The sequence below is a fragment of the Corvus hawaiiensis genome, chromosome 3 (genome assembly GCF_020740725.1).
Source record: "Corvus hawaiiensis isolate bCorHaw1 chromosome 3, bCorHaw1.pri.cur, whole genome shotgun sequence".
NCBI lineage: Eukaryota > Metazoa > Chordata > Aves > Passeriformes > Corvidae > Corvus > Corvus hawaiiensis.
This window is the reverse complement of record NC_063215.1, coordinates 90453189-90480685: the sequence shown is the minus strand read 5'-3', so window position 1 is coordinate 90480685 and position 27497 is coordinate 90453189. Positions and strand designations below refer to the sequence as shown.

At 41.8% G+C, this 27497-nt stretch overlaps 1 protein-coding gene across 7 annotated transcripts in view; it reads left to right on the top strand.

Moving 5' to 3' along the window:
* Window positions 1-27497, top strand: part of TTC7A (tetratricopeptide repeat domain 7A) — a 172268-nt gene that overhangs the window by 25907 nt on the left and 118864 nt on the right. For 5 of the 7 annotated variants that reach the window (XM_048296977.1, XM_048296976.1, XM_048296980.1 and 2 more), the window contains 5 exons: window positions 3689-3767; window positions 6811-6971; window positions 7414-7477; window positions 17231-17368; window positions 17771-17854. In XM_048296977.1, coding sequence (XP_048152934.1) covers window positions 3689-3767; window positions 6811-6971; window positions 7414-7477; window positions 17231-17368; window positions 17771-17854 — 526 coding nt within the window. Of the gene's footprint in view, window positions 1-3335; window positions 3590-3688; window positions 3768-6810; window positions 6972-7413; window positions 7478-17230; window positions 17369-17770; window positions 17855-27497 lie in introns of those variants that run through there. The other 2 variants (XM_048296981.1, XM_048296978.1) reach the window with 2 other exon arrangements.

The following is a 27497-nucleotide window of genomic DNA, read 5'->3' as shown; positions in this document are numbered from 1 at the left end:
AGGTTTTGGGTCTTAGTTGGTTTGTTTGGTTTTGGTTATTTTTTGATGCAGATGTATAAACATAAGGCTCATTTCTTACTGCCTTTTCTTTAGGTGCATTTTGTGTCTGTGCATGAACAGCTGTTTAAGGAGAGGGTATGGTTTGTTAGAAACCTGGGTGAGGTGCAGAGATGCAAAAGGAGGTGGGCAAAGGCAGTGGTGTTGCTGCTGTTTCTGTGCTTTGAGTACTGCTTTACTCTGGAGAGGTGACTATGCAAACTGCCATGTAATTATCTCAAGATGGTTTGTTCTATCTCTCAGCAACTAGCTGTTTTAGCAGTAAATGAGTGGGGATAAGAACATGATCTGCTGGTGACCATATTGTTGGGGCACTGTCTTTGCAGACCTTTGTGTCCATGGTCCACTCTTTTATTGTCAATATTTTTCCCAGCAATTTGCATAGAAAACAGTGTACTTCTTTATTTTCTTGTGTCTTAAAATTTTATGTAGTGTTAACCGAACTATGTGACATAACTCTGATATGACTGCTTTGATTCATGGACTGGTAATTCATCTATATTAACAGGGTACATGCACAAACAAAACATATTTTTATGCCAAGCTGGACTGACTGGACTTTCAAGTTGCTCTTTGTCACAGTTTGTGCCCATGATTGTCTGTGTTCATTTTTATTAGATTAGCCGTAACTGAATCCTAAACTGCACTTCATCATATTTTGTTCAAATGGTGCTCTGGCCACTACTGTGGCTGAAACCAAGGCAGTTTAATGATCATGTGCTTTTCTCTTCCTGTTTTTCCTCATTTCTTTTTCTGGCTTCTTAGCAATACAATAGGGGCCTATGGACTCTTCCAACTAATTTCATTTCCATGATCTAATGTTCACTTATGATGCCATGGCTTGAGGCAGCATTACCTGGGATTTCCAGGTAGTCCTCTACCCAAGTCTTGCAGGGACTCAAGATTGTTTAGTTTCTAATCTAAGTAAGATCAAGTGTTTTCACCACTGGTTGCTGGAGGCTTTATGTCTGCATCCTCATCCAGTCATCTACATAGCGTGTATTTCTGTTCAAATACATATTTTTCTTTTTCTTAACTTCTTAAGGTCCTAATTGAAAAAAATATATATCTCTTCAAGTGCATGTTTAGTATGTAAAGAGCATATATTAACGGAACAGTGAGTTCCTTATTGTTATGGGCAGAGCAATTCGTATGCCTGAAATGAAATGTGCTGGGATGGTCTCCTGGCTTGGAACAGTAGAGTGGAAAGACAAACTCCTATGTTTGCAGAATGCTGGCAGGTGTGCTCTGTCTCCTGTCATGGCTCAGTAATGTTCGATAAAGTTCAGAATACAAAAGCTGCCAAACCAAATCCTCAGTCCTGTAGAACTGGTATTGTTGAGAGCTCAGGGGATCGAGTGGGTGCTCTTTGATAGATCCTGACCACATGGGCACTTGTCTGGGAGGTGGTGAGTGCTGGGTGCTCCTCCTGTGCCATCCATTTTGCACTGCTGCCGTCTGTTAAAGGTGTTCCTAAGCATTTGTCATGTGCTGCATGGTTCCAGCCCTGACTGCTGCAGATGGACAGCAATTTGCCATTTATTCTTTCATTCACTTCAGTGTCTCTATTCCTTGTTTGTCTTCTCCCCTTCCCCCCATCCCAGAGCAAGGTGTTTCTACCAGGAGGCTTGTTTTATGGCCTTGTCTAAAATGTTGAACTGTAATGGTGCTTTAGTTTTCTAGGAACAGAGCTGTCTCCTTTTATCACATTCTGTAGGTTTTTCTTGTAAGTATGTGCCAAATGTGAAATTAATTGGCTTTGCAAGTGGTCACTAGTCTTCTTTCTGATGCTGGTTAATGCAATTCATTGGCACTGTATTAAGACAAATATCATTATGCTAACAAGAAACCTAAACAAATGCATTTTTGAAAATGCTGTAGAACTGTTATCCTCCATAACTCTTCTGTCCAGCCTCTTAAGGAGTCCATGGAAGAACAGAAAATGCTGGTAGTTTTCGGTAATCAAGGAGAACAGCTGGGCAGCTGAATTTTGTTTAGATGGGGGAATTTATTAATTTTTTCTGTCTGATAGTAAATACCATGTAAACAGTTCCGTTGGATTTGGTCACTGCTTGTGCATAAGGTCCAGAACTCCATCTTTGTGAGTATATTCTATTCTAGACCCACTAAAAAGCACCTGGTGTTTTGGCCCTGTCGTTGGAGAGCTTGCTGAAGTATTTAAGTCCAACTTACAAAAACTTCCTTGAGCTTTTTTCCCCTTGAGAAACTCAAAGCGCATTTTTTACTTGGGAGAAAGTGGACGTAAAAGAGACAGCATTCTGACTTTCTCTACGAGTCTTCAGTGTTTTTGCTCTTGTCTTACTTTCTTGCTTGCCTGTACATTGGCCATGATTAGATAGTCTATAGATTACTTCACAGCTTAAAACTGAGATGGGTATTGCTTGGAAGTAAAGCCATAAGCATTTGCATTCTGTGGCATGGTGAGTACAAGCTTTAGGGTGGCATTTTATGTAGCCAGTATTCATGGTAAACATGATCACATTTTTATCCCCCCACCCCCAAAATGATTACTTTTTTTTTATTGTCATCAAATGTTTGCTGTTGATCCTGGAGTGCAAGACGGTTTGCAGTGCATGAAAGCAGGCACAAATGCAGTCTGTACTGCTTACCTTCAAAATTTAATCAGTTTGACAGAAAAGGTTTTTATGGCTTTGTTTTTTTAAATTAAATTTAGCTTTTGTCTGCACAGAAAATTCTCCTGGATAAGCTGAAGTGGCAGTTAATGTACCAGTACAACTGCTTATTTTGTTGTCTTGTACAACATTGCTCCTTTTCTGATAGCTTGTATTTCTTAGGGTAGCTCTGACCCTGCAGTGAATGTGCACTGAACCATTTTGCAGTTACTGTGGTGGTGGGGCCGTGTCCTTAGCCTTGAACCAGCTGATAGGCTGCCAGTGTGTTAACTAATATGTCTAGTGTTTAATCTTTCCTCTCTGCATCCCTCTGAGTGCACAGACACATGATTAAGATAGCATTTGGCAACTAGTCAGCTTTAATTGCTCATGGTGTATGCAGAGTAATGTGATTTTTTTTTTTTTTAAATTTTTGTTTTATTTAGTCTAACACTCTTATTGCAGGTTAAGTTGTGCTTGCAGACAGTTACTGCAACTTAACTGCCTGATAATAAACTGTTTAAACCACTGTAATTTCATCATGTGCCTGGACCATCAGACACAAGACATTTAAGCACCACCTAAAAGAAATCGTCATTTATAAGCATCACGTAAGCTCAATATAATTCAAACAAGTACAGTCTGTGTGTATGAAGAGGAGATGTGGATGCTTTTAAGGAGCAGCATCTGCTTTATAAATATGAGCTACGAAAGGCTTCCAAATGTCCCCTCTGTTCATCAAATGTGAATGTGATCTTCTCTTAGGAAGCCATCTGGAGTAGGCAGTGCTGCAGTCGCTGCCTTGCTCTGTGCCATTGTCCTGTCTGTGCCTCAGAGTGACTTGTCTGCTACTGCACATTCAGTGTTAGTGGTTGTTCCATGGGCTGTTTGAATATCAGGTGTGTTGCTGAGCTTTGGCACATTATAAAAATATTCTGTCTGCAGTGTGCTGATTTTAGGGGTTTTTCTTTTTTTTTTTTTTTCTGTCTTCCCCACAGAAACATTGTGAAAGGAATGAGGAGTCTGCGAGAAATACTACGGACTGTGGAAACAAAAGCTACTCAGACCTTCAAAATGGTAAGGGGATGGGAGATGGGAGGGTGGGGCAGTCTGGTATGCAGGAATTTTCTTGACTGACCAGTGCAGTAGCACAAAAGTGTATGTCCTCACTTGATTGATTGCTGGCTTTTTTTTTTTCTTTTTTTCTTTTCTTTTTTTAACTTTTGGAAGTGATATGTCAAGTGATCCCCTTAATTCAAAGACCTGCCCAATTGAAACCTCCAAGCCTTCAGATTTGGGGGTGTAGGTTACTTTTGTTGGGTTTGTGTTTTGCTTTTTGTTTGTTTGATTGTTTTGTTTTCTTGTTTTCAGTGCATTTTCTAGCCCTGGTAGAAAGAGAGATGTATTTAGTTTGACAGTGCTGTCCTCAGGTGACGCCGTCTTGTTTTCTTTCTCAATTTCAGTGTGCATGCACACCTTTCTTCATTTGCATGTAGAAGCATTAAGTACTTCTGTCTCTTGCAGCAAGCAGTGTCTCTTCTGTAAAACCCTCCTCAATACAGTAGCGAATGATTTTAATTGTTTTAATTTTTTTTTTTTTTTTGGTGTTGGCATTCTGCATCTTTGCATCCTTTTATCCTAAATGTCTCACGTAAAGAAATATTTATGTTTAACTTAGACCTGTAACTGGTTCTTCCCTGTCTCCTCTTGGAGAGATCTTGTCCTTAAGTTACTCAGGAGGTGACAAGGTCAACAGCAGGCAGAATAGCAGTCTTGGGAATGAAAGCTTTGCAGCCCTAAGAGCATTGATACTCTTACAGCTAAACTTGTACTTGGTTCTACTTTGTGTTCTGTGTCATTTCCAGAGAAGTTGGGCAGGGGAGGTGGGCATGGGTTTGCGTAGTGGTTTTGAGAATACAGATGCATGTGGAAGCTTGTGCAGGAAATTAGAAGAGACGACTTAAATAAATGTCCACTCAAATGGTTGCATCCTTCTCCAGACTGAGATCAGGGTTCAGCGGTATTTTTGTGCTCACCTGTTTTACCATTTTGCTGAAATGAGTTTAACCATCTGCTGCTCCTAGACTGTGACAGAATGTGGCTCAATTGCTCCTGTCCCTGTGCAACTGGGGACAGCTGTACAACACCCCTGGGGGAATTATCCCTTAGGGGAACTCTCAAGGTGTTCATTCAGTAGCTTTTCCTGGGATTTCCAAGTTGCATTTTCATTTTCTTACTTATTTTTAAAGAGCCGTCAAGAGGGCAAAGGGAGGAACGTGCTTAATTAAACAAGTTTTTCAAGCATGAAAGTAAAACACATGATTTTTTTTCCCCCTGATTTGTGGGATCACAGTGTTCTTCAAGCATAATGATGCTTTTTTTAGCCAAAGGCAGTAATAACATAAATCAGAGTCTTGGCCTGTTCTGGTTTGTTTGATCTTATTCAAAACAAGAGTGAAGCTAATTTACACAGCTACTGTGGTGTATATTAAAATTAAAGACACTAGAAGTATTTGGTGCTTGCCTTGTGAATGGCTTACCACAAACTGTACTCCTACTTCTGTGTGAACCAGTAGAGATCTTTCTGTTGCTGGCTTATTATTTTCCCTCCCCTCTAAGACTGTAGGAAAAAAAAATATAGGAGAGTTGACTCCTCAGGGTAAAACTGACTGAATAATTACACACTGAGATGATAAAATGATAGTGGCTAATGTTGCAGGGCCTGAGGCCATTTTGCTCATAGTTACTTGCTATAAAAAGCATAGAAAAGCTTAGTTAGAAACAGACTGCTTTCTGTAACTTGTCAGTAGGAGGGCATGGAAGGTCTTGGGATTTCCAGGGAGTTGTACGTGACGATATTTCTTTGAGACCCCATCGCACACTCAGATCACTGCCATCTATGAAGCCTTCCTTTATGATGTTTAAGAGACAGTGGTTGCTACTATGGTTGCATTTTAGACTAATTCAGTGAATTCATGTGTGATGAGGTGGATGAAAATCAAGAGCCTTGCATCAAAACAAGTTGTTTTTCTGAAATTGATAGTAAGAACTTTAACCTCAGTGTGGTTTATTTGATCCCATAGATGTTGTGGTATGACATCTATAACATACCTGTCCTGGTATTTAAAAGAAAATGACTCTTGGTGGGCTCATAACACATCTCATAAAGTATAAATTTCATATAAAAGACATATCCAGTAGTCAGAGAAGTTGCAAAATACAACTTACAAGTATCAGGACAGAAGGGCTGAAGTTTCAGCCTGCCCTCTGTTTTGTGCAGTATTTACTTTATAGCTTAGAGTGGCGTGCTGCTTAGAATTCACGGAAGACACCACCCATTTTGATATCTCTGAGCTTGTTTGCATTCTCATCTATTTTGAGTGCAAGAAATTAGAGATTTGATGGGTGTCAGACAAGGGCAAATGCCAAAGATAGTTTTGCTAAGTGAAGTTAACTTGCCTCCTTTTGGGCCCAGTTTGCCAGCTGTGCATATGAAGTGGAAAGCAAGTATTTAAGGATCTTTCACTGCTTGATGGTAAAAGAAGTACATGTGATGTTGCTGTCTCACTGTAAAGTTCCTAAGCATCTTCCCTCCTCTGTCCTTTACTGCAACAGGAAGAGAGGAGGAGTACCAAGATGAAACTATAAAAGTCTACAAGGAAGAGTGATATTAACAGATAAAAGGTTGATCTTTTAAACCTAACACAAAAGTCGCCTCTGGTCCTGAGACTTGCATACAAAATTCTGAGGCTGAGAACATAGTGTAGTGTCATCATACTCTGTTACAGTAACTATTGTGAGATTCTCAGCAGTCCACCTGGCAATCAGTTGTCCTTGTTCACCAAAGCATCCCTTGCTGCCAAGCCCTTTTGATGCCTTTTTCCTAGAGCATTGCAACAAGACCATGTAAATGCAGAAGTCTGGGTTTTCTGACGAGGGAAGAAACTGACACTTTTGTAGACCTTAGCAGCTGATCTTGCTACTCCAGCTTTCTGAAAAATGGTACTGTCATACTGGTACATCTCCTTCCCAAAGTGGAACATGGGGAGGGGTGAATGTTTTGTGCTGGAGAAGGCTTCACTGATGTATGTGTTTTTCTGTACTGTTCACTGATCTCTAGACTGCAGCCAAACAGTTAGCCCAAGTACTTCTCCATTCCCTCAGTGAAGAGTGTTACTGGAGCCCTTTATCTGATCCGCTTCCTGAGTTCATGAACAAGGAATATCAGTCTTATGTTAGCAATCTTCTTTGTCGGAGGCCTGAGATGTACTCAGAAGAGAAGTAAGTGTTCATTTTTATTTCAGTTTATTGGAAGGAGGAAGGAGTGTATTTGAACACTCTTTGGTACTGCTAATTATGTCACTTCTTCATGTAGTAGTTTCGTGTCTTCTTGTTTTTCAGCTTCCCTCTAAAAAGTCTGCTGGAAAAATAAAACATTAAACTTAGAGTGATTTTTTTTTTTTTTTCCCCCCCCCTCAGGAAGGAGAAAATCCAACCAAAGGGCTGTTGTTGCTATGAAATTGAAATAATCTATTTAGGGTTCAGTATAGCTCATCTAAGATATATTGCAGAGCTTTTAATTGTGTGAACTGGCAAAGAAAGTATTGCCTAGCAAATGAATTATGCATGAGATGTTTCAAGTTACTGCTTCTCTAGTGAAATGAGAAAGAGGCTGACAGGATAACTCTTGACCTTCCTCAGAAAAATGTATTCTGTCTTTCAGTGTGTACTGCCCTCAAGACAACGTGGAAGAGGCTCTTCTCCTCCTCTTAATCAGTGAATCCATGGTAAGCCAAAAATGAGTTTGTAGTATTAATAGTGCAAAGGGATAGCTAGCATTACCATATCTCCTGGTTGGTTCTGTTTACAGAATCTTCCCTAGATAAACAGAAACAAGGGTTCAGATGCTGAGCAGAAAATGCTATCTATTCTTTTATTAGTGACACAACTTTTGTTAAATGAAATGTCAGTGAAGAGTTTTGGGAATTGTCTAAGAAGAGAAAATTACTGCATTCACCATTGCTGCCTGCAGGTTCTGATATCCAGAGACATTGTCAGTAAACAGATGTTTCCATTCATAACATCTGTGTGGATTTATGGACCAAGAATGAGAGGAAGAGAGCCTTGCCTAAAGCCAGGCATGATGGTGGTACCTGCTGTTTGGAACTGCAGGATGCAGTATTCTGCTTTCATGCCTTAGTCTGCAGTCCTTGGCTGTTTCAGCCTGGAGCGATCTTTGACAGTTTCTGATGCAGTGATACAGGGAATCTTGTGACATGCAGAAACATTCATAATAAGCTACAGTGAAATAATTAGATTTCTTCTATTTATAACATTGTTGGCTTTAAAAAATCCATTTAAGAGGCAGGCAGAAGATTGGAGGAAAAATAACTGCATGGTAACCTTTGATAATTTTCATGTTCTGAGAAGATGCAAACATACAGAAAATGTGTAAGAAATGTTTTCTGAAAGTGTGCAAGTGATGTGTATTTTGCCTTAAATACAGAGTGGACACTTGTACCTCAAAGATTCAAAACCTTGGAGCATCAACAACCTTCTTAGAAACTTTTTAATAACTTTCAGACAAATTGAAAAGAGATACTGTGGAAACTTCTGGGTTTTTGCTTCCTTCGGTTTTTCTTGTCTGGTTCTTCTGGCTCAAGTCCTTTCCCTTTTCCGCAAACTTCTTCAGAACAAGGCAATTTAATATTGTCTGCTTTTAAAATTTGGGGAAAAACTGAAGAGGTGGAACCACCCCAAAATATTAAATTGACTTCAAAGTCATGTACATCAGAGTGTTACTATGTGCTTTTCAGTGCTCTCTAGATTACACCTCTGCAGGACATCTGCTTTGTGTTTTCAAGGGCTTTTCTTCAGTCAGAAGGGCTTTTCACAATTAGTAGTGGAGATGGCAGGAGTGAGGGCTTGTAGAATATCATGGGCACTTGTATTAAAATCAGAAATACTCATGTCAGTGGGTTTTGCTGGGGCTGATCCAAGCAGGAGGAGGATCGGGATCTGGAGCAGTGACAGAACTGGCTGCTCCAGCCTTTCTGGGACTGACTTGCAGTTAGAGAGGCCATGTGGAGCCCCGAACTCCACAATCTTGTTCTGCTGAGGAGGTGAAAGTTATCCCTATCCAATAGCGTGTAAAATGGTGAGCTAACTGGTCCTGTAGCTAAGTTATGGATGAAGTAGTGTGAAAATGCTATTGATAGAAGCTGGATTGCTGTGCTGAGTTCCAGGTTAAATAAGTAAGCTTGTGTATGCTTAAATGCTGCCTCCAGTATATAGGAACTTCTGGAGGAAGATGCAAGGCATTTTGATCTGCTACGTATAAAACAAATACAAGAAGATCCTGTAGCAGAGCACTGCAGGAGCCATGTAACTGTGTTTCTGATTCTGGGGAAATGGCACATCTGAGCCTTCATCTTGCATCAGCCTTGCCACGAGTTTGTTCTAACTAAAATTCAGGACAAGTGTATAGAAATACACCTAGGAACCACGTGAATGTTCTTCCTAAGTGAAGGAACAGAGGGAGCACTCTAATTCTTACATATGTTTGCAATCCATAAATACTTTCCTGTAGATTTTTATTATGGTACTTAGAAGGGGAAATTTTGTTTATAACAGCGTTGCTGTAGGCTAGTGAGTTTTCTCATGTACAGGTTTGTTGTTTGTTTGAAGTTTTGGTTTTTGGCTTTGTGAATTTTTTTTTTCCTTTAAAAAACTTACAGAAGGTCGTGGAATGAGTTAACAGGAAGCAGATTTCTAACTGAGGTCTCTCCCTAATGATATGACGTTAACAACTGGATAAAACATTTTCCTTGCTGGAGAGAATGTCAGTGCCAAGTGGTAGTGATATGTTTCTGTAGGCCAATAAGCAACATAGTTGGATTTTGGCTGGATTAGGTGTTCTTTCAGTACTTACAATTATGAGCCCCTTAAAACGAAACAGAAGTAAGCAATTACGTTGGCTACTCTGACACTTTGGTCTATCAGAGCAAAACTCACCAGAATGGTACTTCTCCTGTCTGACAAAGGGCAGCCAGGCCATTGTAATTCTCTTGCAGGACTGTAAATCCAAACAGCTTCTTCACACGCCCGTTCCTGACTCCTACCACTCCAAAATGACCTTGAAGGGGGACAAAACTAGGGGAAGGAGGGACAGAAAAAATTGTCAGCCTGTGGAGGGGACACAGAGCAAAGATGTACTGGGGAGGAGCATGAATCATCAGAGAACCTCAAAGTAAATACGTGCTGAAAAGGAGACATGGTACTTTTTCAAGAAGTATACACCTGGAACACCTTTGCTGCGGAAATTCACTCTGTTTTTGCGTTTGACTTGCATTCCTAAGGTGAAGCTGACATCTGCTTTGCCAGGATCTGTGTGACTACCAAGGAGATCTTACGGGGGAGTAGAACTGTTCCTGTAAAGGGGAGAGCAGGAAATTGCCTTGAGGTTCTTGAGAGCCAGACCCTATTTCTCACCAAACCTTCTCTGGCTCTTAACGGTGGAGGGTTCTGGCTTGTGATTACTTCTTATCACTTTCCCTTGCATTGCAAGGCAGCCAGTTTGCATATTATGGTGGGATGAAATGAGAATAAAGGGGCAATTAAGGGTTCCTTCAGTATTTCACTCACTCTGCCTTTGAGCCTGTGTACGTAAAAGGTTTTCAAATGGCCAAATAACATGGTAGCCTCTTTCATGGCTCTGAAGGTGCTTCTGTGGATATATTAACACTTACAGTGAAAGCTTGTAGCCTGTTTTGCCCTGGCACTCTCACGAATTGCGTCCTGTGTTCTTTATGTCCTGTTAAAAATGGGAGTCTGTTTTCGTAAGCTGAGGCATCTCAGTAAACAATGAAAAGAATCCTGGTTGTTGAGCTTGGCAAACGTTCCTTCTCTGTGCCAGCTGTTTCTTAGTCACAGCCTTTGGCTGTACAGTTCCCATGCGGGAATCTAGTGAAACAAATCAGGCAGCCTGAAGCTTGCCACAGTCAGGGCTGTCTTTATGGGAGTTTGGGCCTCCTGGCTACTCTCTCATTCCTTTTGTATAGCATAAGTTATGGGCTGTGTTTCTGAGAGGGGGAAAATGCTCTCCTTCAGACCAAGAAGGCCAGCTGGTGACAGCCATTACAAGCTCAGGCTGTGGCAGAATGATGTGTTCCTATCACATGTTGGAGAAAAATGGACTTGCCTATTTTTAAACCACTAGTTCTCCTTCTTACTGTGTTTAACCCATCTAAACCAGTGACACTGTTTGTGAGGAGAAATGAGGACATCTTGTGACTTGCTGGAGTGTGATTTTTCTGCATCACCTACTAGTGGGAACAGGACTGGTTCCACCATCAGGGACTTCGGTGCTTTGAGCTGCAGGGTGTAGACAGAGAAGGTTTGGCATGACTAACCCTGCAGGTTTGTTTATTTTAATAGCCATTCTCAGGAGTATTCAGAGTTGACTGCACTGCCTTTAAAGTTACCCAGAAGCTTCTCAGAGCCAGGAATGGAACACTTCGTATTACTTTTTGTGTTTACTTTTGAGGTTAAAAAAAGGAAAAAGTTCTTTGTTTGCATTTAGAAACCTTCCCTTCTGGAATCTGAGGTCCAACGTACAGTCTGAAATGCCTTTATTCAGTGCTGGCAATGCTGGCTCTTAACAGCTGGGGATTTTGGCTGATGTGGTCCACCAAACATACTAGGTAACATGGTTTATTTTTTTTGGCTCTTTATTCACTCATATTGGAAATGAAGCTTCTTGTATCCAAAACGAATAAATTCTGTGCCTGTGTAACAAAGATTAGAAATGTCATCCCCATCTTATCTCTGATTTGAATCCCTAAAGGCGATTTGACCTTGGAGGGCCTGAGAGCATGGAACAGATGGTGAGGGGGGAAGTAGGATACTGGGACTTGTCCTGTTCTTTTTACTGGTGAGAACAAACTCATGGCTGTGAGCATGCCTTTAACAGAACAACATTAAACCCATGTATTTTTAAGCACAAAAATAAATAAAACCTGTTAGCTCTACAGTTCCTAGTTTTATAAAATAACGCTGTCCAACAAATACGTTGGTGGAGAAGAATCTCTGGTTGCTTTTGTAGGTTGGTTTTTCCTTTTTTTCCTTTTTTCCTTTTTTTTTAAATGGCACCAAGCCCAGTGGTGATACAACAGCTGGATTCCCATCATGACTATTTTACTGAGGGCCATTGGACTATGGCAGCTGAAAGAGACAACTGGGGGACGGGGTTGCCTGCTCTGTTGGCTCCTGCCAAATCGTGGTTGTGCACTTACAGTAGCAAATCTGACTGTCTCTTTAGCTGGTTTGCAAAAGTTATGTGTTTGGGATCTGCAGAGATGGACTGCAGGATGTTTCTAGTGGGAAATACACTACCTCTGCTAGTTACCTCTTGAATAAATGGTTCTAATATGAGTTGCTGGAGAACAGGGTATGAGAGCTTTTTTTCTTCTGCTTTGCAGTAGTAAGTCTTGTTTCCAAATGTGCAAGGAGGATTTAAATTCTTGGAAGATAGCTTTCTAAATCCAGATAACTGTTAGCAAAACCCAAGATAGTATCCATAAACAACCTTCCTTACTTTCTGCTTCTCTCTGTTCCTTTCGTGTAGGGTCATTTGGCAGCTTTGGATGGGGGGCGTATGTCTGCGTTGCTTTCGGTGATGTTTCCAGAATTAGTTCTGCTACAGTACAGGGTGTTAGAATGCACCTGAAACATGTAAAACGTATCTATATGGTCACATTTAATAAGCAGTTATAATGGGCTGTTTTGATGAGACATCTGAATTGGGCACCAGTAACCTGTGGTCTGTTGATTACCAGAAATGAGACAGATGCCATGCAGTTCACAAGGAGATAAGTTTTCATTTGCTGTGCTTCTGGTCTGAAGTGGAATGAGTTGTAGTATCTCTCTGAGAGAAATTTTTTGAGTTCCTGGGGCATGGTTAGTCCTCCCTGTTCTAATGTACACGTCATTTTCACAGCAGCTTTGCAGTCAACCCTGAATACTTTCTTTGCATATGTTAGTGAGGGAAACCTTCGGGTGCTGTGTAGAGATGATCAATAGCTTAGGCAAAAAGTCTGTAGCCTCATCCATTGAATGGGTTCTTGCCATTATGAAGAATTCATTCATTTTGTTGGCAGTACAGGCAAAACAACCAGAAGGGCGACCCAAAGGATATGGTATAAATATTTCCCAGCTCTTAGCAGAAAAGGCATCAATTGCATGATTTCAAAGGCCTGTTGTCAATCTTACACACACAGCATTTGTTTTTCTCTCTTAATGGTAGTATTGAATCACACCAATTACATTATTACAGTACACTGTGTAAAACATGCTGCCGTTCTGTATAGATGGGTTGCAGTGGATCTGGCAATTATGTCTATTATGAAAAGACACAAGTTGAACATTCAAATGCCCATGAATTAGGGGGCAGGCAGCAGGCACTCATTAAAGATTTTAATTGCTTTCTTTTTCTTCTTTGGAAAAAAGCAGGGGAAGCCATGTTTCAAAGTGAGCAATTAAAGGATACTTCATAGCTAATTGCTGTGAGAAGGGGCTGCTACATGGAATATCTCTATTGTAATTCATACAATTGCTTGACGTTTTATTAAGAAGCACATCTTTGTCCTGTGGTAAAATTTAATTTTCTGCAGCGTAACTGTGTGCGTAATAACTGCTGAAGTAATGGCTGTTTGGATTTGCTGTGGCTCTTTTCCTTTCTTGCTGAAATAAACAAACCATAAATAAGCATCACTGATGTACAGCAAATCTTCTGTGGGCAGGGGGCTTATCCAGTTTGCAGGTGAGCGTACTGTGTACGTGGATGGGAGGGTCCAAGCTGCGTGTAGCTCAGCACGGCGGGCACTTGCAAAGGCAGAGGTGTTCCCTGCTGTCAGAGCCAGCACGGGTCTGAAAGTCCCATATGGTGCCATTGCTGTGTTTGGAGCCAGACTGAAAGGCCCTGCTGACCCCCATCTTCTGTGCCCTGTCAGATTCAGAGACACCACCATGGCTGAATGCTGGCTTAGCTCAGGGCCACCAGCCTGGGCTGCAGCCTCCTGGGCATGTGTGGCCTGTAGGAGGGCTGTGTCACTGGGCTGTGGAAAGGGGGGCTGGAGATGCTCAATGTCCTAGGTCTGGCCTCACTACAAAATGTGTCCAGTCTCCCCAGATAGGATTGGTGTCATGTCTGAGCCACCTACGTGCACAGCTAATTGTGCCTAATGCATCCCAAAATATGCAAATGTGATGCAACTCTGGGTTGCTCGATTACCTTGGAATACTTAAGAGAGGGGAATTGACTGTGTATTTTTGCCTTTATAATGCAAGTTATGCTAATTCCCAGTGGTGAAGCTTGTGTCGGTAGCACTGGTGACCTTCTCCATCCCACAAAACAGCCTTGAACAGAGCTTCTCTTGATGATGTGACTCATCATCTCTCTCCATCCTGCTTGTGTGCTGTGAGGCATGTCTGTGTGACAATGGGAACAGCTTAAAGGGAATAGTCTTGGTGAGGGTGTTGAAAATGTATTTGTAGCTATGTTTTGCTGCTGCTAATAGTGGAGGAGGAGGAAATAATGCAGTAGGACAAATTGAAATTGCTGCTCATGTTACGGATACGCTGCTTGAGACCAGTGTTGTACAAATAACCTTTTTCTCAGTTGTGTTCAGGAAAACTAGTGGTCTGGCACAACAGAAACACAGGTATTAAAAAAATGGTGTTGTTAATAGCTTAGAATTTTTGCATTCTCAAATGCAAAATGAGGTGCCTCTCTGTGTACCTTTCTGTAGGTAAAATTCCCCATCCCACAGAATGGGTGTATTCTTTATTGTGTAACTCTGCAACTGTTTTGCACCTGTACTTGCCAGTGACTGTCAGGATTTCTCACTGACAAACTAATACTTACAAAAATGTAAACAAAGGCAAAGAAAAAAGAAGTTAGTGGTGGTCTGGGTGACAGCAGCCTGCCTTCTGTGAGAGGTGGGTCACAGAAACATGCCATTCCTGAGTGCGTTCAGGAAACTGTGATTCACATTCCCTTTGCTGACCTCTGTACATACACTGCAGTGGTACCTTGAGCCTTAGGATGGTATTGTGTTAGACACACTCCATATTCTTGCTACTGTTCAGTCAGTTTTTTATGAGGTTTGCATCTTTTGGTTTTGAGGTTTGTGGGGTTTTTATGTCTCTGTGATAATGTGGGCTCTTGATTTATTTTTTTAGAGCAGCTGGAATTAGCAGTTGGGAATAGGTTCAGTATTGAAGAAATTGTGGAGATAGAAGTAACAATGACTTTGCTAGTGGCAACTTTTATGCATACAAGCATAGGGAGTGATAGATTGCAGAGACCTTCTGTGGCTTTGAGATTTAAAAGCTTGAGCAAAATCAGCAGGTTTATGACCTTCTTGGAAAGAATATTCTTCATGCCCATGCATATGTTGCATTTAACTGTTGTCTTGGGTAAAGTATGATATGTACAGTATGTTCAGTATGACTGCAGTTTTAGAATGTTGCATCCTTGTAATATGCCCTATATTCCTGCTTTTGTAAGATTGGGCTGTGTTCTTCCTTCTAGTACCAGTATCTGTGGCAAAACTTGATGGACAGTCATGAGTTTTAATTAATTTTCTGTATGTGCTAATGCATCCAATTAAAAAAAAAAAGCATCAGGCTGTAGCTGACTGTAATGGGAGGTTGATGATTACAGAGCATGGGGGTGCTAGCTCAGTAGCTGTTTGCTACAAACAGTTGTCATAACTGTGTAACCAGTGCAGAAAAAACTGTAGGAGGATTCACTTGGCAATAAGGATCATACAGTACATGCCTTTTACTTAACTCCTTTTTTCCTTTTAAAGTAGCATTCTTATGTTAAATCCAAACAGAGCTTAAACATCTATTTATTTTTTTATTCTTACCTATTTCTGCTAATAAAGGTAGACAAGCTATGCCTCTGTATTCTGGTTGCAGAATTTTTAAAGTCGGTTTCATTCTGTCATGCAATCTGTTGTTCTGAACTATTTTTTTAAGTGCAAGTTACATCGTTTGCAGTAGCATGCGAAAGAAAAATGCTTTTGTGGCTGCAGGAGTTGGTGTAAGTTTATTTGTGCAAACACTAGGCTGGGTCTGATCTGTCAGCTTGCCTTTAACTGCAGTCACCATTTAGCTCTCGGCTGAGATTGTGTTAGTTGTCAGTAGTTGTGTTTGCAGTCTTGGCTGGAGGCTGTGATGAAGAGTGCTTGGAACTGGGGCATTGCACAGATAAAATCATAATGAAACAGCTGCAGCTTAATCACAGTGAAATATGCGTGGGCTTTAAGGGCTGCATATTCTGGAAATTTTTGTTACACTTAATTCCCATGTTTAACCTTTTTACAGAAAAAAAAAATCTCCCCACAATTAGAAAGAAATAGATATAAGATTATAGTTGTATTACAAAATAAATCTCATAACCTTCCTGTTTCAAGGAGGGAACATTTTGTTTGTCTTTGCTCAAGGTGAAATTGCTGGCAATTTTCTTAATTTTTCTGATCTTTTAGATGTCTAGACCTGAGTGTCTGATATTGCACCCTTTTCAGCTGAGGAGCCCAGGGCAGTGTGTCTGTGGTGTCAGTGCTCAGGCTCAGTGGCATCCAGCACTGCCTCTCCCAGAGGCTGGGCAGTCTGGGTGAGCTCCTCTGTGCTTGGGAGTCAGAGGGACTTTTCCGTTTACTCTGTAGCTGTAGTCTGCCTCTTTGTGCTCAGAAACGCAAAGGGCTGGGTTCTTGAGGTAAATCTGAGTCTGTGGCATTTTGGGACAGCCTTGGAAATTGCTGAACTGATCGTTTTCTGCCAAAAGTAATGTTTCTTCCTGATCTAGGCCCAGAAGTGTACTGATAGATTAGCAAAATTAAGACATATTTAATATATATTTTAAAAAAAATATTTGGTATTGCATTGCCCAAATCTCTAATTGCTTTAAGTTGATGGCAGGCAAATCTGATTACTTAGGCAAGCTGCTCAAATTAAAAAATAAAAGGTGAGTAGCGGAAAAGAACAACAAAAATGGATGCTATTGTGAGGAAATCCAGTGTAGATGTAGAAGATAAATTATCAACCATGGAAGCAGTTATCACAGTTGCAGGCAGTTGAAGTAATAAGGAAGATGGTTTAAGGATGGCCTTGAATTTCTAATTATTGAGGAAATAAGGAAGATGGTTTAAGGATGGCCTTGAAATTCTAATTGTCGAGGAAATGGGATCTGGTAGGTCTGTTTCATAATGCTCTAATTCTGTGACACAAATCCAGATGAGGTATGTGTAGCAGTTCCTCTCTGTAGATACAGCTATCTTCTTGAGTTTGCTTCATGTGGGTAGAAAGCACCTCTGTGGAAACACCTTTCTTATGTTGGGGTACCCTTTAAAAAGAAAAAAGCCTTGAGATGATTTTAAACAAAATGCTGTGAGTGGTGGGTGTAGCTTCCTATGGAGGAGTCAGTTCTGTTTTGCTCTGCTGGTTTCTTATGCCTCACTTGTGTCTGTGCTCAGGCGAACCGGGATGCAGTGATCAGCCGAGCCCCCGAGCAGCAGGATGACCGAGCCGTCAGCCTCCAGGATGCTTCTGCAGTCTACGACCTCCTCAGCATCACGCTGGGCAGAAGAGGGCAGTATGTGATGCTGTCTGAGGTACCTCCCCCAGCCTCTGCCCAAGCTGTCCCTCCAAACACGCTGGCAGAGCCCCTCTTTGCAGTGGCTCTGTGGGGAAGGTGCACATGGAGTGTGCTAGTTAGCAATTAGCAGAGACACCTACAGAGCTATGGCAGCACAGGCCAGAAATGCACACAGAACTGTTTGAGACATTAGTGTAATTTATATGTAGGCACTTGAACAAAGTGGCTGCCTTTTGAAGTGATGATGTACACTAGCAAGTCCCATTAGCTGAGAAGTGTAAATGAAAAAAAAAAAAAAAATCACCTTGGTCTCCAGGTCCACAACAGATTGTTTCCTGACCCAAGCAGCAGTCTTGACAAAAAGTGTAAGAAGGAAAATAAATAAAATCTGATATTTCTTTCATCATTTCTTTCTCAGTGCTTGGAGAGAGCCATGAAGTTTGCATTTGGTGAATTTCACCTCTGGTACCAACTTGCCCTGTCCATGGTAGCTTGTGGAAAGGTAAGGTTCAAACCAAGGGGCTCAGAAAGGACACATTTTCCTCGGGAAGAGTGTATCTAGATGACTTGTTTGAATGTGTAGAGTCATGTGTGTTGTGGGTGTAGGTGCCATCAGGCAGCTCGATGGAAGGACAGTGCTCTCCTTTTAGTCTCTGATTGCACTTTGTGATTGGGGCTGTGTGTTTGGTATTGAGTACTCTTCTTTCTGTGTAGTGTTTTTTTCTCATTATCAAGGAGAAAAATGGATTTTGTGCATAGCTGTGGGTTGAAAAGCATTATACAGCTGTCCATTGTCTGCAAGTTCAACATAAATGGGCTCAGTATAAGAAAGAACTGATGTCTAAAACTGCCATCAGCTCACTCTGTGTGTCTCTGGGCAGTTGACTTAAGCTGTGGTTTCTCCATCTGATCAAGGAAATGTTAATGTTTTTTCGTAGAGAAGTTGTAAGGTTTAATATTTTTAAAGTACTTGGTGCAAAATATGCTCTAGAAAAAGAAACAGTGTGAATGTTGGCATGGTCGTGTGTTTCAGCATAAGTGGTTTTTTTAAATTAGTGTGGTATTTGTGGAGTAAACCACTGAGATTGCTGAAATGTGATTGTGAAAAGCAGGCAAAGGTAATGGGAGCTTTACTTTATTAGTCTTAAAAAGAGTGGACTTCTGTAGGAAATGTGGATAGTACAAAATTTTGCCAGTTCATTCTGGAGTCCCCACTTACACTTTCGGGAGGTATGAGCAAATTGATGCTGTGCAGAGTAGACCACTTAATATGGTCCTGTATTCTGTGCCCATGGAGTGTACAGGAATCCATGTGGACCTGAGTGGAGACCACCAACTAGCACTCATCTGCCAAATTACAGCTACTGCTGGCCTTCTATGGCTGTAAGCTGAGCTGGAAACAGTGGCCTTGGCATGGAAATAGGAGATGAATCTATGCTCTTGTAAAGAAATTGTCTTCTTGTGAGGTGAAAGTGGCTGCAGAGCTTGGAAGATGTCTGAAGGGATTCCTTCACTTCTGTGAGCATAGGCAAGGCCTTATCTTGGAAGACTGTTGTTAAGCATTCTACTTCAGAAAAATGGCAGAACAATGAGAGAAAGTCTAATAAAGACCAGATGTGACTAAGGGTATAGTAGGTATAGTAAGCAGTACTATGGAAAGACTGAAATGATTTTTTTCACCTTAAAGGGGAGAAAAAAGTTTAAGAGAAACAAGTCTTCAAGGGCCCTTAAAAGAAGGGGTTAATCTTGTCTGTGGTGGCTAGGACAAGACACGATGGCATCCAGTTGCAGCAACACAAGTTCATGTTTCTTATTAAGAGGGGAAAAAAATAAGGATAGTGGAGCACTGGAAAAAGTGCCCTGTGGAGATTGTGTGGAGCCTAAATCACTGTGGAACACCCTAGGCAAATCTGTAGTGACCCCTCTGTGAGGCACCGGGGTGGGACCTTGTAAACTCTGACTCTGTTCTGGGAATCCATCATTGTCTCCTGTTGAATATAACAGATCTGGCTGATTTATGAGATACCAAAGCTTTGGCAATGCATGTTAGATCAGCAGGGAGCTGAACAGAGATCTTTAGTCGGAAAGAGCCTCACAGATTCCTACAGAAGTTCAGTGCAAGCATTTCAAAATCCAATTCCAAGCTTGAAAACAATGGCTAGACTCAATCATGTATAACGAAACCTGAAGCTGCTGGTGGAATACTTAAACAATGAGCTTGGTGCCATGGTGCTAATACCTTGCACTGACCTATGTCAGGTGGGGGCTTATGTGTCATGTCCAGCTCACCTTGGAATTCAGCTGGAATTAGCACAGTCCTGCTCTCTGTGTTTCTGCAAGTCTTCCAGGTACCTGACCCCTTGATACTGAGGACAACAATGACTACATAGGCCATGAAAGAAAGGCACAGAATCTTACCATGAACATGGGGTTTGGCTGGGAGCTTTTTTGGCTTTACAAGTTGTGTAAACTGGTTCTCAATGGCAGACAATGCTGTAGCTCTAGTAATCTGCTGTAGAGCAAAGCAAGATTTTTAACTGCTGATGGTTGAAAGTGAGCATATGCAGAGAATGACTGTTTCAGTCTAGGTTAGCATGGAGAAGTGGGGCCTGATCTTTAGCTTCTAACAACTTGGATGGCAATTCCATTCTTGTCCTTCTGTGTTTGCATACCTCTTCACCTTCCCTACCTGTTACAGAATATTTGGTACTTAGATATTTGTGTTGCTCTTTTTTATTTCTTTTAATCTCTGTAACTGTCCTATCTTTTCAGATTTTCAAGTACATCATGTCTTTTTGCCTACACTTTAAATATTTACAAGGTAAAATGTCCTGATCTTGCCTACTGATGTAAAAGCGCTAAATGTTCTGAGCCCTATGTGGGTCAGAGGGAATTCCCTTACCCAACAATCCCATCTGTGCAGTATTTCACTTCTAATCCCAAAGTATTCCCTGAGGATTCCTGTCATATACTCTGCAATGCGTCATCTTGCCAGCGGGAGATGTGGCATACATTTTTATATTGCTTTGCAGCTTGATAGCAGGATGGAGTTCATATAAAAGCAAGTGCTCCAGTGTAGTAGAAAGAACTGATGAGAAAAGAGTGTGGTCAGTCTAGACTGCAGAATGCAGAGGACACTTGAGCTTTTATAGGTGAAGATCTATTTTCACCTGTCTCAGTCACAGCCAACTCATGATCTCATTTCTTGGTAATGAAACCTCACATCCTGCAGCATTACTTGTTCTGCAGTACAGCGAATTGTGCTCATAAATCCTGGGCGTGACAGGAACAGTTTTATCAACCTGTAAATGCTGGAAATTTTGGTTTCTCTTTTTTTTAAACGTGTTTTTAGGATTTTCAACTCTGACCTTCTTAAAAGTGCCATAAAATCCTATCTTGCCCTCTATTCTACGCTGAATTTTACCAGAGGTACGTTTAATTTGTGTATTCAGATGAAGTCGATCAAGTCATATTTCAATGTAGTTTCTTCCTCTGCCAGCCAAAAAATTGCCAAATGGTGATTGTCATTTTTCACAAGAGATCAGTCTGAATGTCAAGCCAGCCACCTTGGCTCTTTACCACGTGTAGGCTTGAGTTTACACATTATTCTGAAAAGCATGTGTCTTAACAAAAATAGGCACATCACTTCAGTAAGTTCCTGCAGCCCTTGGGGCTTCCTAAAACAGTGAATGAAAAAAATTCAGAGAAGCATAACCTTCCTGTCTGTCTTTTATCCACTTAAGTGGTGGAAATAATGGAGTGACAGCAATTTCACTTTCCTGTGTTTCTCAGCAACTTGCATAATGAGAAAGATGGTGTGGTCTGGTTGTTTTTTAACCCATTCTTAGGGATGCCTATTATACTGAGCTGTATATTCACTGAACAAGAGAGGCATGTATACTTACATGACAAAAAATCCACCATTACATTTGAAATACTTTTGTAGGCAAATTTAGATGGGAAGGGAAAGGAAATGCTGGGAAAGCCTAGACAATGGCAAAGACATGGTGGGATATGTCCTGTGTGCAGTTCTGAATAGGCCAAAGAGGTTTAAATCATTCTAATGCAGCACCACCTGTTCCTGTGGTGCTGAATGCTGAATTCTTCACAGATGCTTTAAGTTGCTTGTGCTGGTAATAACCTTGGCTATGTGGTAATATCAGCTGGAGGCTGAATGGCCATCGCAGCTCCCTGGCTCTGCTGCCGTGCGTGGACAGGCTGGAGTCTGAGTGGCGAGTGGTGTGATAGCCGGATGCCATCTGGCAGAGTCCTCAGGCAATGAGATGAGCCACTGTCCTGCTGCCAGAGTAAAACCAGTGCAGACAGTTGCGTCTGCTCGTCTCAAGATTTTGGAAAAGTGACCAGTATTGAGCAGCATGGGGAAAGGAAAGACCAAACTCTCTTTTACACGGTGCAAAAGACTTTGTAGTCTTCGCAGAAGTGAAGAGAACTTGCTTGGGCTAGACTTGTTCTCTGCTGCTGCTTTCCAGCTAAACAGTTTTCCCTGGAGGTCGTGGAGGTTACCAGCACACAGCTCTCCTGCAGACTAGGGTAGCTCTACCGACATTTCTGAAGTCGGAGGCAAAATTATCATAGTGTCTAGATGATGTATTACAAGCACAAGGGATGTGTAATAGGGTCCTTGTGCACTCGCAAGCATTTCCTTGGCCTTGGACCAGTTGGATCCATACATGTTCCCTTTTCAGATTTCTGTCCCCTTCCACACCTACTGTCCTCACACAGGACCTAGCCTGGGTATCCCAAAGTGTCACTGGAGCTCCCTGGAAATAGAGATTCAGAAGTGCATCGTGAGTAGGCTCTAGCTTAAATTTATGGTACTTAAGAAAGTCTCCTAGATCTGCATTGTGAGTGTTAAAATACATGCCTTGAACAACATGAAGTAATATTGGTGCCTGTCTTCTGCCTACCACACAAGGAGACAAGATTTGTGTTTAGTGACACTGATTTGCCATTTTACTAAGGGTAGTGAGGGAGGGGTTCTTCAAGGATAGCTGTGAAATTGTTCTGTGAACACTGAGTCTGCGTAGTCTAAAAGTGCTGGGTGCCCTAATTGAGCCATTCAACTCTCGTGAGTCTTTATCTCTGAAGTACAGTGGATGTTTATTGTCATCAGTGTATGCAATGCATGGAAACATTTTCACACTCATGTTCAACGTGTCTGCCTGAAAAAATTCCACAACACAGCTTGGTTAGTGAGTGAAGAGGTTTAGGATGTGTGTTTCTTGAGAGGGGCGTTGAGTAGTAATATAGCCTTGGGCCAGCTGAAGGAAGTCTGGAGTACCCACTAGGAGAGGATAATCTGCTTTCCACCCCTCAGCTGTGTACTCACTGAGGGGATGAAGTGCCTCAAGAGTGAATAAAGGAAGAGGTTGGGAACAGTTGAAGGGTCTGTGGGGAAAAGCCTCTGTGAGAGCTCAGTGGAGCTGGAAGCAGGTACCTGAAGGCAAGGACTATGCTCAGCAGGCCTTGTACTGGGATTGCTGATGGTGGTTATGGGGTCCTGTGGTGCTGGCCGCAAAGCTCTCCAGCCCTGCAGAGCACAGTCAGCTCAGTGCTTGCCTTGAGGACAGCAACTGTGTGACTTCAGAAACTACTGCATTGTTGCTGACCCTCCCCAGCCCCCTCTAGCCCATACTGAGGGTACCACAGGGACAGTGGTCAACATTACCATATAGATGGATAGGCTTGGCACTAGGGGATGTAAGCTCCAAGCGTAATACCTTGCAAAACCAGGCAGATAAAGCTGCTTTCAGCTACACAAAACGCCCCTTTCTGCTCTTACCCATTTTGTTTGCTCCTTTTAAGGCAAAGGGGAAGAAAAAAGTCACGTATGTCTACCCGAATGGTTTTCTTAATCGTGTAATGCTTCAGGTGTCTGGTGTATTACTAAGGGAAATAATCAAATCCTTCCTGGCATCTGTCATTCAGCTGTGTTTCTGAGGGACAAAGCTCCAGCTCTTCCCAGAGCTAGTCTTGCAGTGTCACTGTGCTCCCTTTGGCTGCTCAGCAGTTGGAGATACTGCAGCCTTGCCCAAAGCTTGTGCTGGCAGCATTTTTAAGGTTTTGAAACCAGTCTTACACAGACATGAACTCTGATTTTGGAGCCCTTAGCAAGTTGCTGATACACACTGGTCATAGCCAAATAATGACAAGCTAACGTCTGAGCTGCCCCTATCTGTGCTGCACCCAAAAAAAAGGAATCCTTCCCCTTATTTAAACAGTGCAGCAAAAGCAGATGTCTCTAAGTGCTTCAAGGAGCTGCAAGTTTGACTCAGCCATGCCTGTATTGGCAACATACAGCTTTCCAGAAGGTTAGAAGGAAAGTTATAAATATATTTAATACATAATTCTGCAGCAACAGCAGACAAATTTTATGATTTAGGCTGTTCCTTCTGTTGATATCCTTGCAAAAGCTTAGGCTGGTTGCTAGGCAACTGGCATAAAAAAAAAAAAAAAGTACATTTCTCTTTGTATTGCAGGCAGGAACCTTGGGAGCAGGAGAGGCCTCAGATGGCTCCCTAAATAGCATTGCCGTGGAATGAAAGTTAAAATATTGAACATTCATTGGTTAAAGATCCTGTTACAAAGGTCAGCTGTCTAGGGGATATTCAATAGTTTGGTTTCCTTTGGTGCAAAAGAAAGATTAGAAGGAAGTTTGCCTGTGTGCTGTAGATAGTACAAAAAATGGAAATTTCCTAAGATGCCTGACTGTTGAGCAGAATACCTAGGTGGGCTATATAATTGCCTTCAGGCTTAACTCTCTTTTCTTGACAGAAAGTGTGAAGTGAGGTGTTTGTCACATTAGCAAGTACAAATGTGTGCTTATAGATCTTAGAATGTAAGAGGTGCTTTTAAGAGGGAGTATTTGAAGCTGCTTAACTCCAGTGCTCTAATTTGATAAACACGAGGTAAAAGAAAAGGGAGAGAGTCAGTTCCTGTGTTAAGAGAAGTAAATGTCTTCGGGGAATAACGTTCATGCTGAGAGATTCACAGAAATCTCTAAATTCAGTGGAAAGCTAACAGCAAAACTAATGATTCCAGAGTTCTCAATTGCTTGCTCATTCTGTCATCTTTCTGTGTCAGTTCAAGGTCATTTATATCTAAATGGCTGTGAATCCCAGCACACAGGGAATAATAATTCTTGCATTGGGATGAAGGAATTCCTCCACTTCCCCACAATCCCTTTGAAATAGTGCAGTTTTTAGACAGGATAATGCAAGAAATATAGCAGCACTAGTTGTGGGAATTCATTTGTGTACTAAACTGCCAGGTAAATTGGGAATGAGGCTGTCTTCCAACCCACCATCTCGAGGAACATTTTTCCTTCTGGCTGAAAAGTATTACCAAAGAAGCACAAAACCAGGGAGGTTTTTGGAACCTGTGCAAGAGAAGAGCAACTGTTCATGGCATGTCAAAGTCTATCAGGCATGATTTACTGTCTGGAAATTACTCCTCCTTTTACTTATATCTGTGTTTTCTTTATCTTCTAAATATGAAACGGCTCTCTAACTTCCGTCTTTGGTGCTTTGGTATGGTGAGAGAGAAAGGAGGGGAAAGAATGGAAATTGTGTTGGAGTAAGCTAGGAAAATGGGCATTTGGGCAGCATCTATGGGTTTACCATAACTGATGTCAAGTTCTCTCAAGCCATTTTGAAAAGGAAAAAAGAAAATTAACTGTATGATGTTCTGTGTTCTCTTCTGCTCATGTGGAAGCATCTTTGAGGAGTATGCTTCCATGCTTCGTTATTGAGTTAGTAAATGGGGAGTGTTTGGATAGTTGTTTTTCTTCACATTTTACTTCCTTATAGCATTCAAAACTATGGCTGCTGTAATTACATAGGAGATGGTGTCCTCTCCATCCTTTTCCTTCCCCAATAGCTTCCTTGTGATTCCTTGCTGGAGATGAGAGGCCAAAAGACCTAGTATTTTGAAGTCCTTGGGAACTGGTTCTAGTGCAGTCATTATAATCCAGCAATTAGCAAGTCAAATAGAAACAACATAAATCCTGGCTTGAATTATTATGTGAGCCCCTCTGAAGCTTAGAATCATGAGTAGGAAGCATGTACTCACTTGGAATTCAATTTCTGCTCTTCTCAAAACATGCCTCACCAGTAAATCAAATTATTATTGCCTTGCAGTGAATCTCACAAACAATGCACTTGGCTGCCTGGTCCACCCACACTAAGTGAAGGAATATGTACATTTTAATTACCAGGCTATTTCAATGTTGCACAAACACTGTTTCATATTAAATATTTTTACAAACCAGTGATATTTGTATTCAATAATGAGTGTTTGATATTTTTTCTGGTTATTTATGTCTGTAATTAGTGTCTTTGAGAAACCTTGATATTACATGTCATGCCAGTCTCCTGTAAGTAAGGTCACTGTGGGAGTGGGATATTATTTCTCCTGTCATTCCTTGACTAATGTTTTCATCATCTGTATAAAATATCTGCTGAGTAAATGTTTCAAGGTGAAATTATATAATATCTCTTGAATTTTTAAAGTGCAGCTGGGGAGAAAGGCTTCATGTCACCCTGTTTCTAGAACCACTTCTGCTCCATATGTTTAGTTGCAAATTTTATAAACTTCTTTAAAATGACATAACTTTGTAAATGTTTTAGAAGCAGTGTGGAAACTGTGCCTCTTGCTCTGTAAACCCATGTTCAGAAGCTCCTGAGTGCATATGTAATAAAGTGACTCCACACCTCAGGTGTTTGGGTGTAGGCACAAGGTGGGACCTTCTGCTGTGCAGCATTCAGTAGCCACTGCTTTGCAGTGGCCTCCTGAGCAGGCTTGGGACAGGACAGACACGGGAAGGGCTCTGTGGTTTGAGGGTATTGGAGGCTGTGGCATTGGCTTGTCCTGCAGGCAGGGAGGCAGCAGAGTTCAAGAGGAACTGGCAAAGAATGGGTTGTGTCGCTTCTCTTGTGGCGTAGACCTTGGAAGGTCCTACAGCTGTGGCCCAAAATAGGACAGGTCTGTCACTGCTTTGATTTGTGTTAGTGCTGGTTGTACTAACCCACAGGAGAGCTGCCACCAGCTCCCAGGTGCCTCCTGCTTTCCCCACAGTTGCAGTGCTGGTGGGGAGCTGAGAAATGACCACTGGCTTGAGCTTGTGTCTGTTTTTCCAAGTGTTGGCTCTGGACTGTGTATGGCCTCTTACATACCTGGCCTTTGCAGTTCACTTTAGCATGGTGAGGTGGCAAGGGTTGGTGAGGTTCAGCTGTAGATACACTGGCTGTCATGGTGCATTTTGTCCCGCTGTCACATTTATTCATTTCTGGAAGCACCTGTGGGGCTGGAACATAGGTAGGAGGGCAAGAAGATGATATCCAGCCTAGGTACCTTATGGAGGTATGCTTGGATTTCCAGCATGTCCGTCATGCTGCTGGGAATACCAGCTGCTTTCAGTGCAGGTAGCATTTTGCAAGAGAGAGGAATAAGATGCCACTAAAACCTGAGACACCACCTTGTTCTGAACAAACAGGTGTCAGAGAGGTTCCTTCTGAGGGATGCTAGGCTCCTTGTAACAGCAGAGCACAGCACCGTGTTTCTTCCTATACCTCAGGGTTGAATTACTTGTCTACATTTATGAGAGGGATGAAGTAGTGGTTCAAGCTCTAGGACAAAGTTTATTGATTACTGTCCTTGGTCTGAGACAGGCTTCCTTCTGGCTTTAGGCAAATTGTGCATTTTGAATTTTAAATTAGCAAATGCTTCCTCACTTTTACTGGTCATGCCTGATGCTCTACTTAAGTGGGAGCAACCTGAAGAATACAGGGCCTGCTGCTGCTCTTGTTCAGACCGCAAGGCCGGTACTCAAGCTTTTCAAGCACGAGGATTTGCTCTGTGCTGCGTTGGTTATGAAACCCCTCTTTGCCTTAACGTGGGCATGGCTGGTATACATCTGGTTTTCCATTTTCCCAGGTTCCCTTCCACACAAATTCCTAATCAAGCTTTTGAATTCAGCAGCAAGAAGTGGACCTTCAGTTCTGTGAGGAAGGAGCTGGCAGGCACAGCCCACTTTGGTGTAGTGTGAGGGGGGAAAAGTGCTGATGGGCAGTGGGAATATGAAGCTGTGGTGTTGCTGCAGGGGATTGCAGCAGTCACCAGACCCA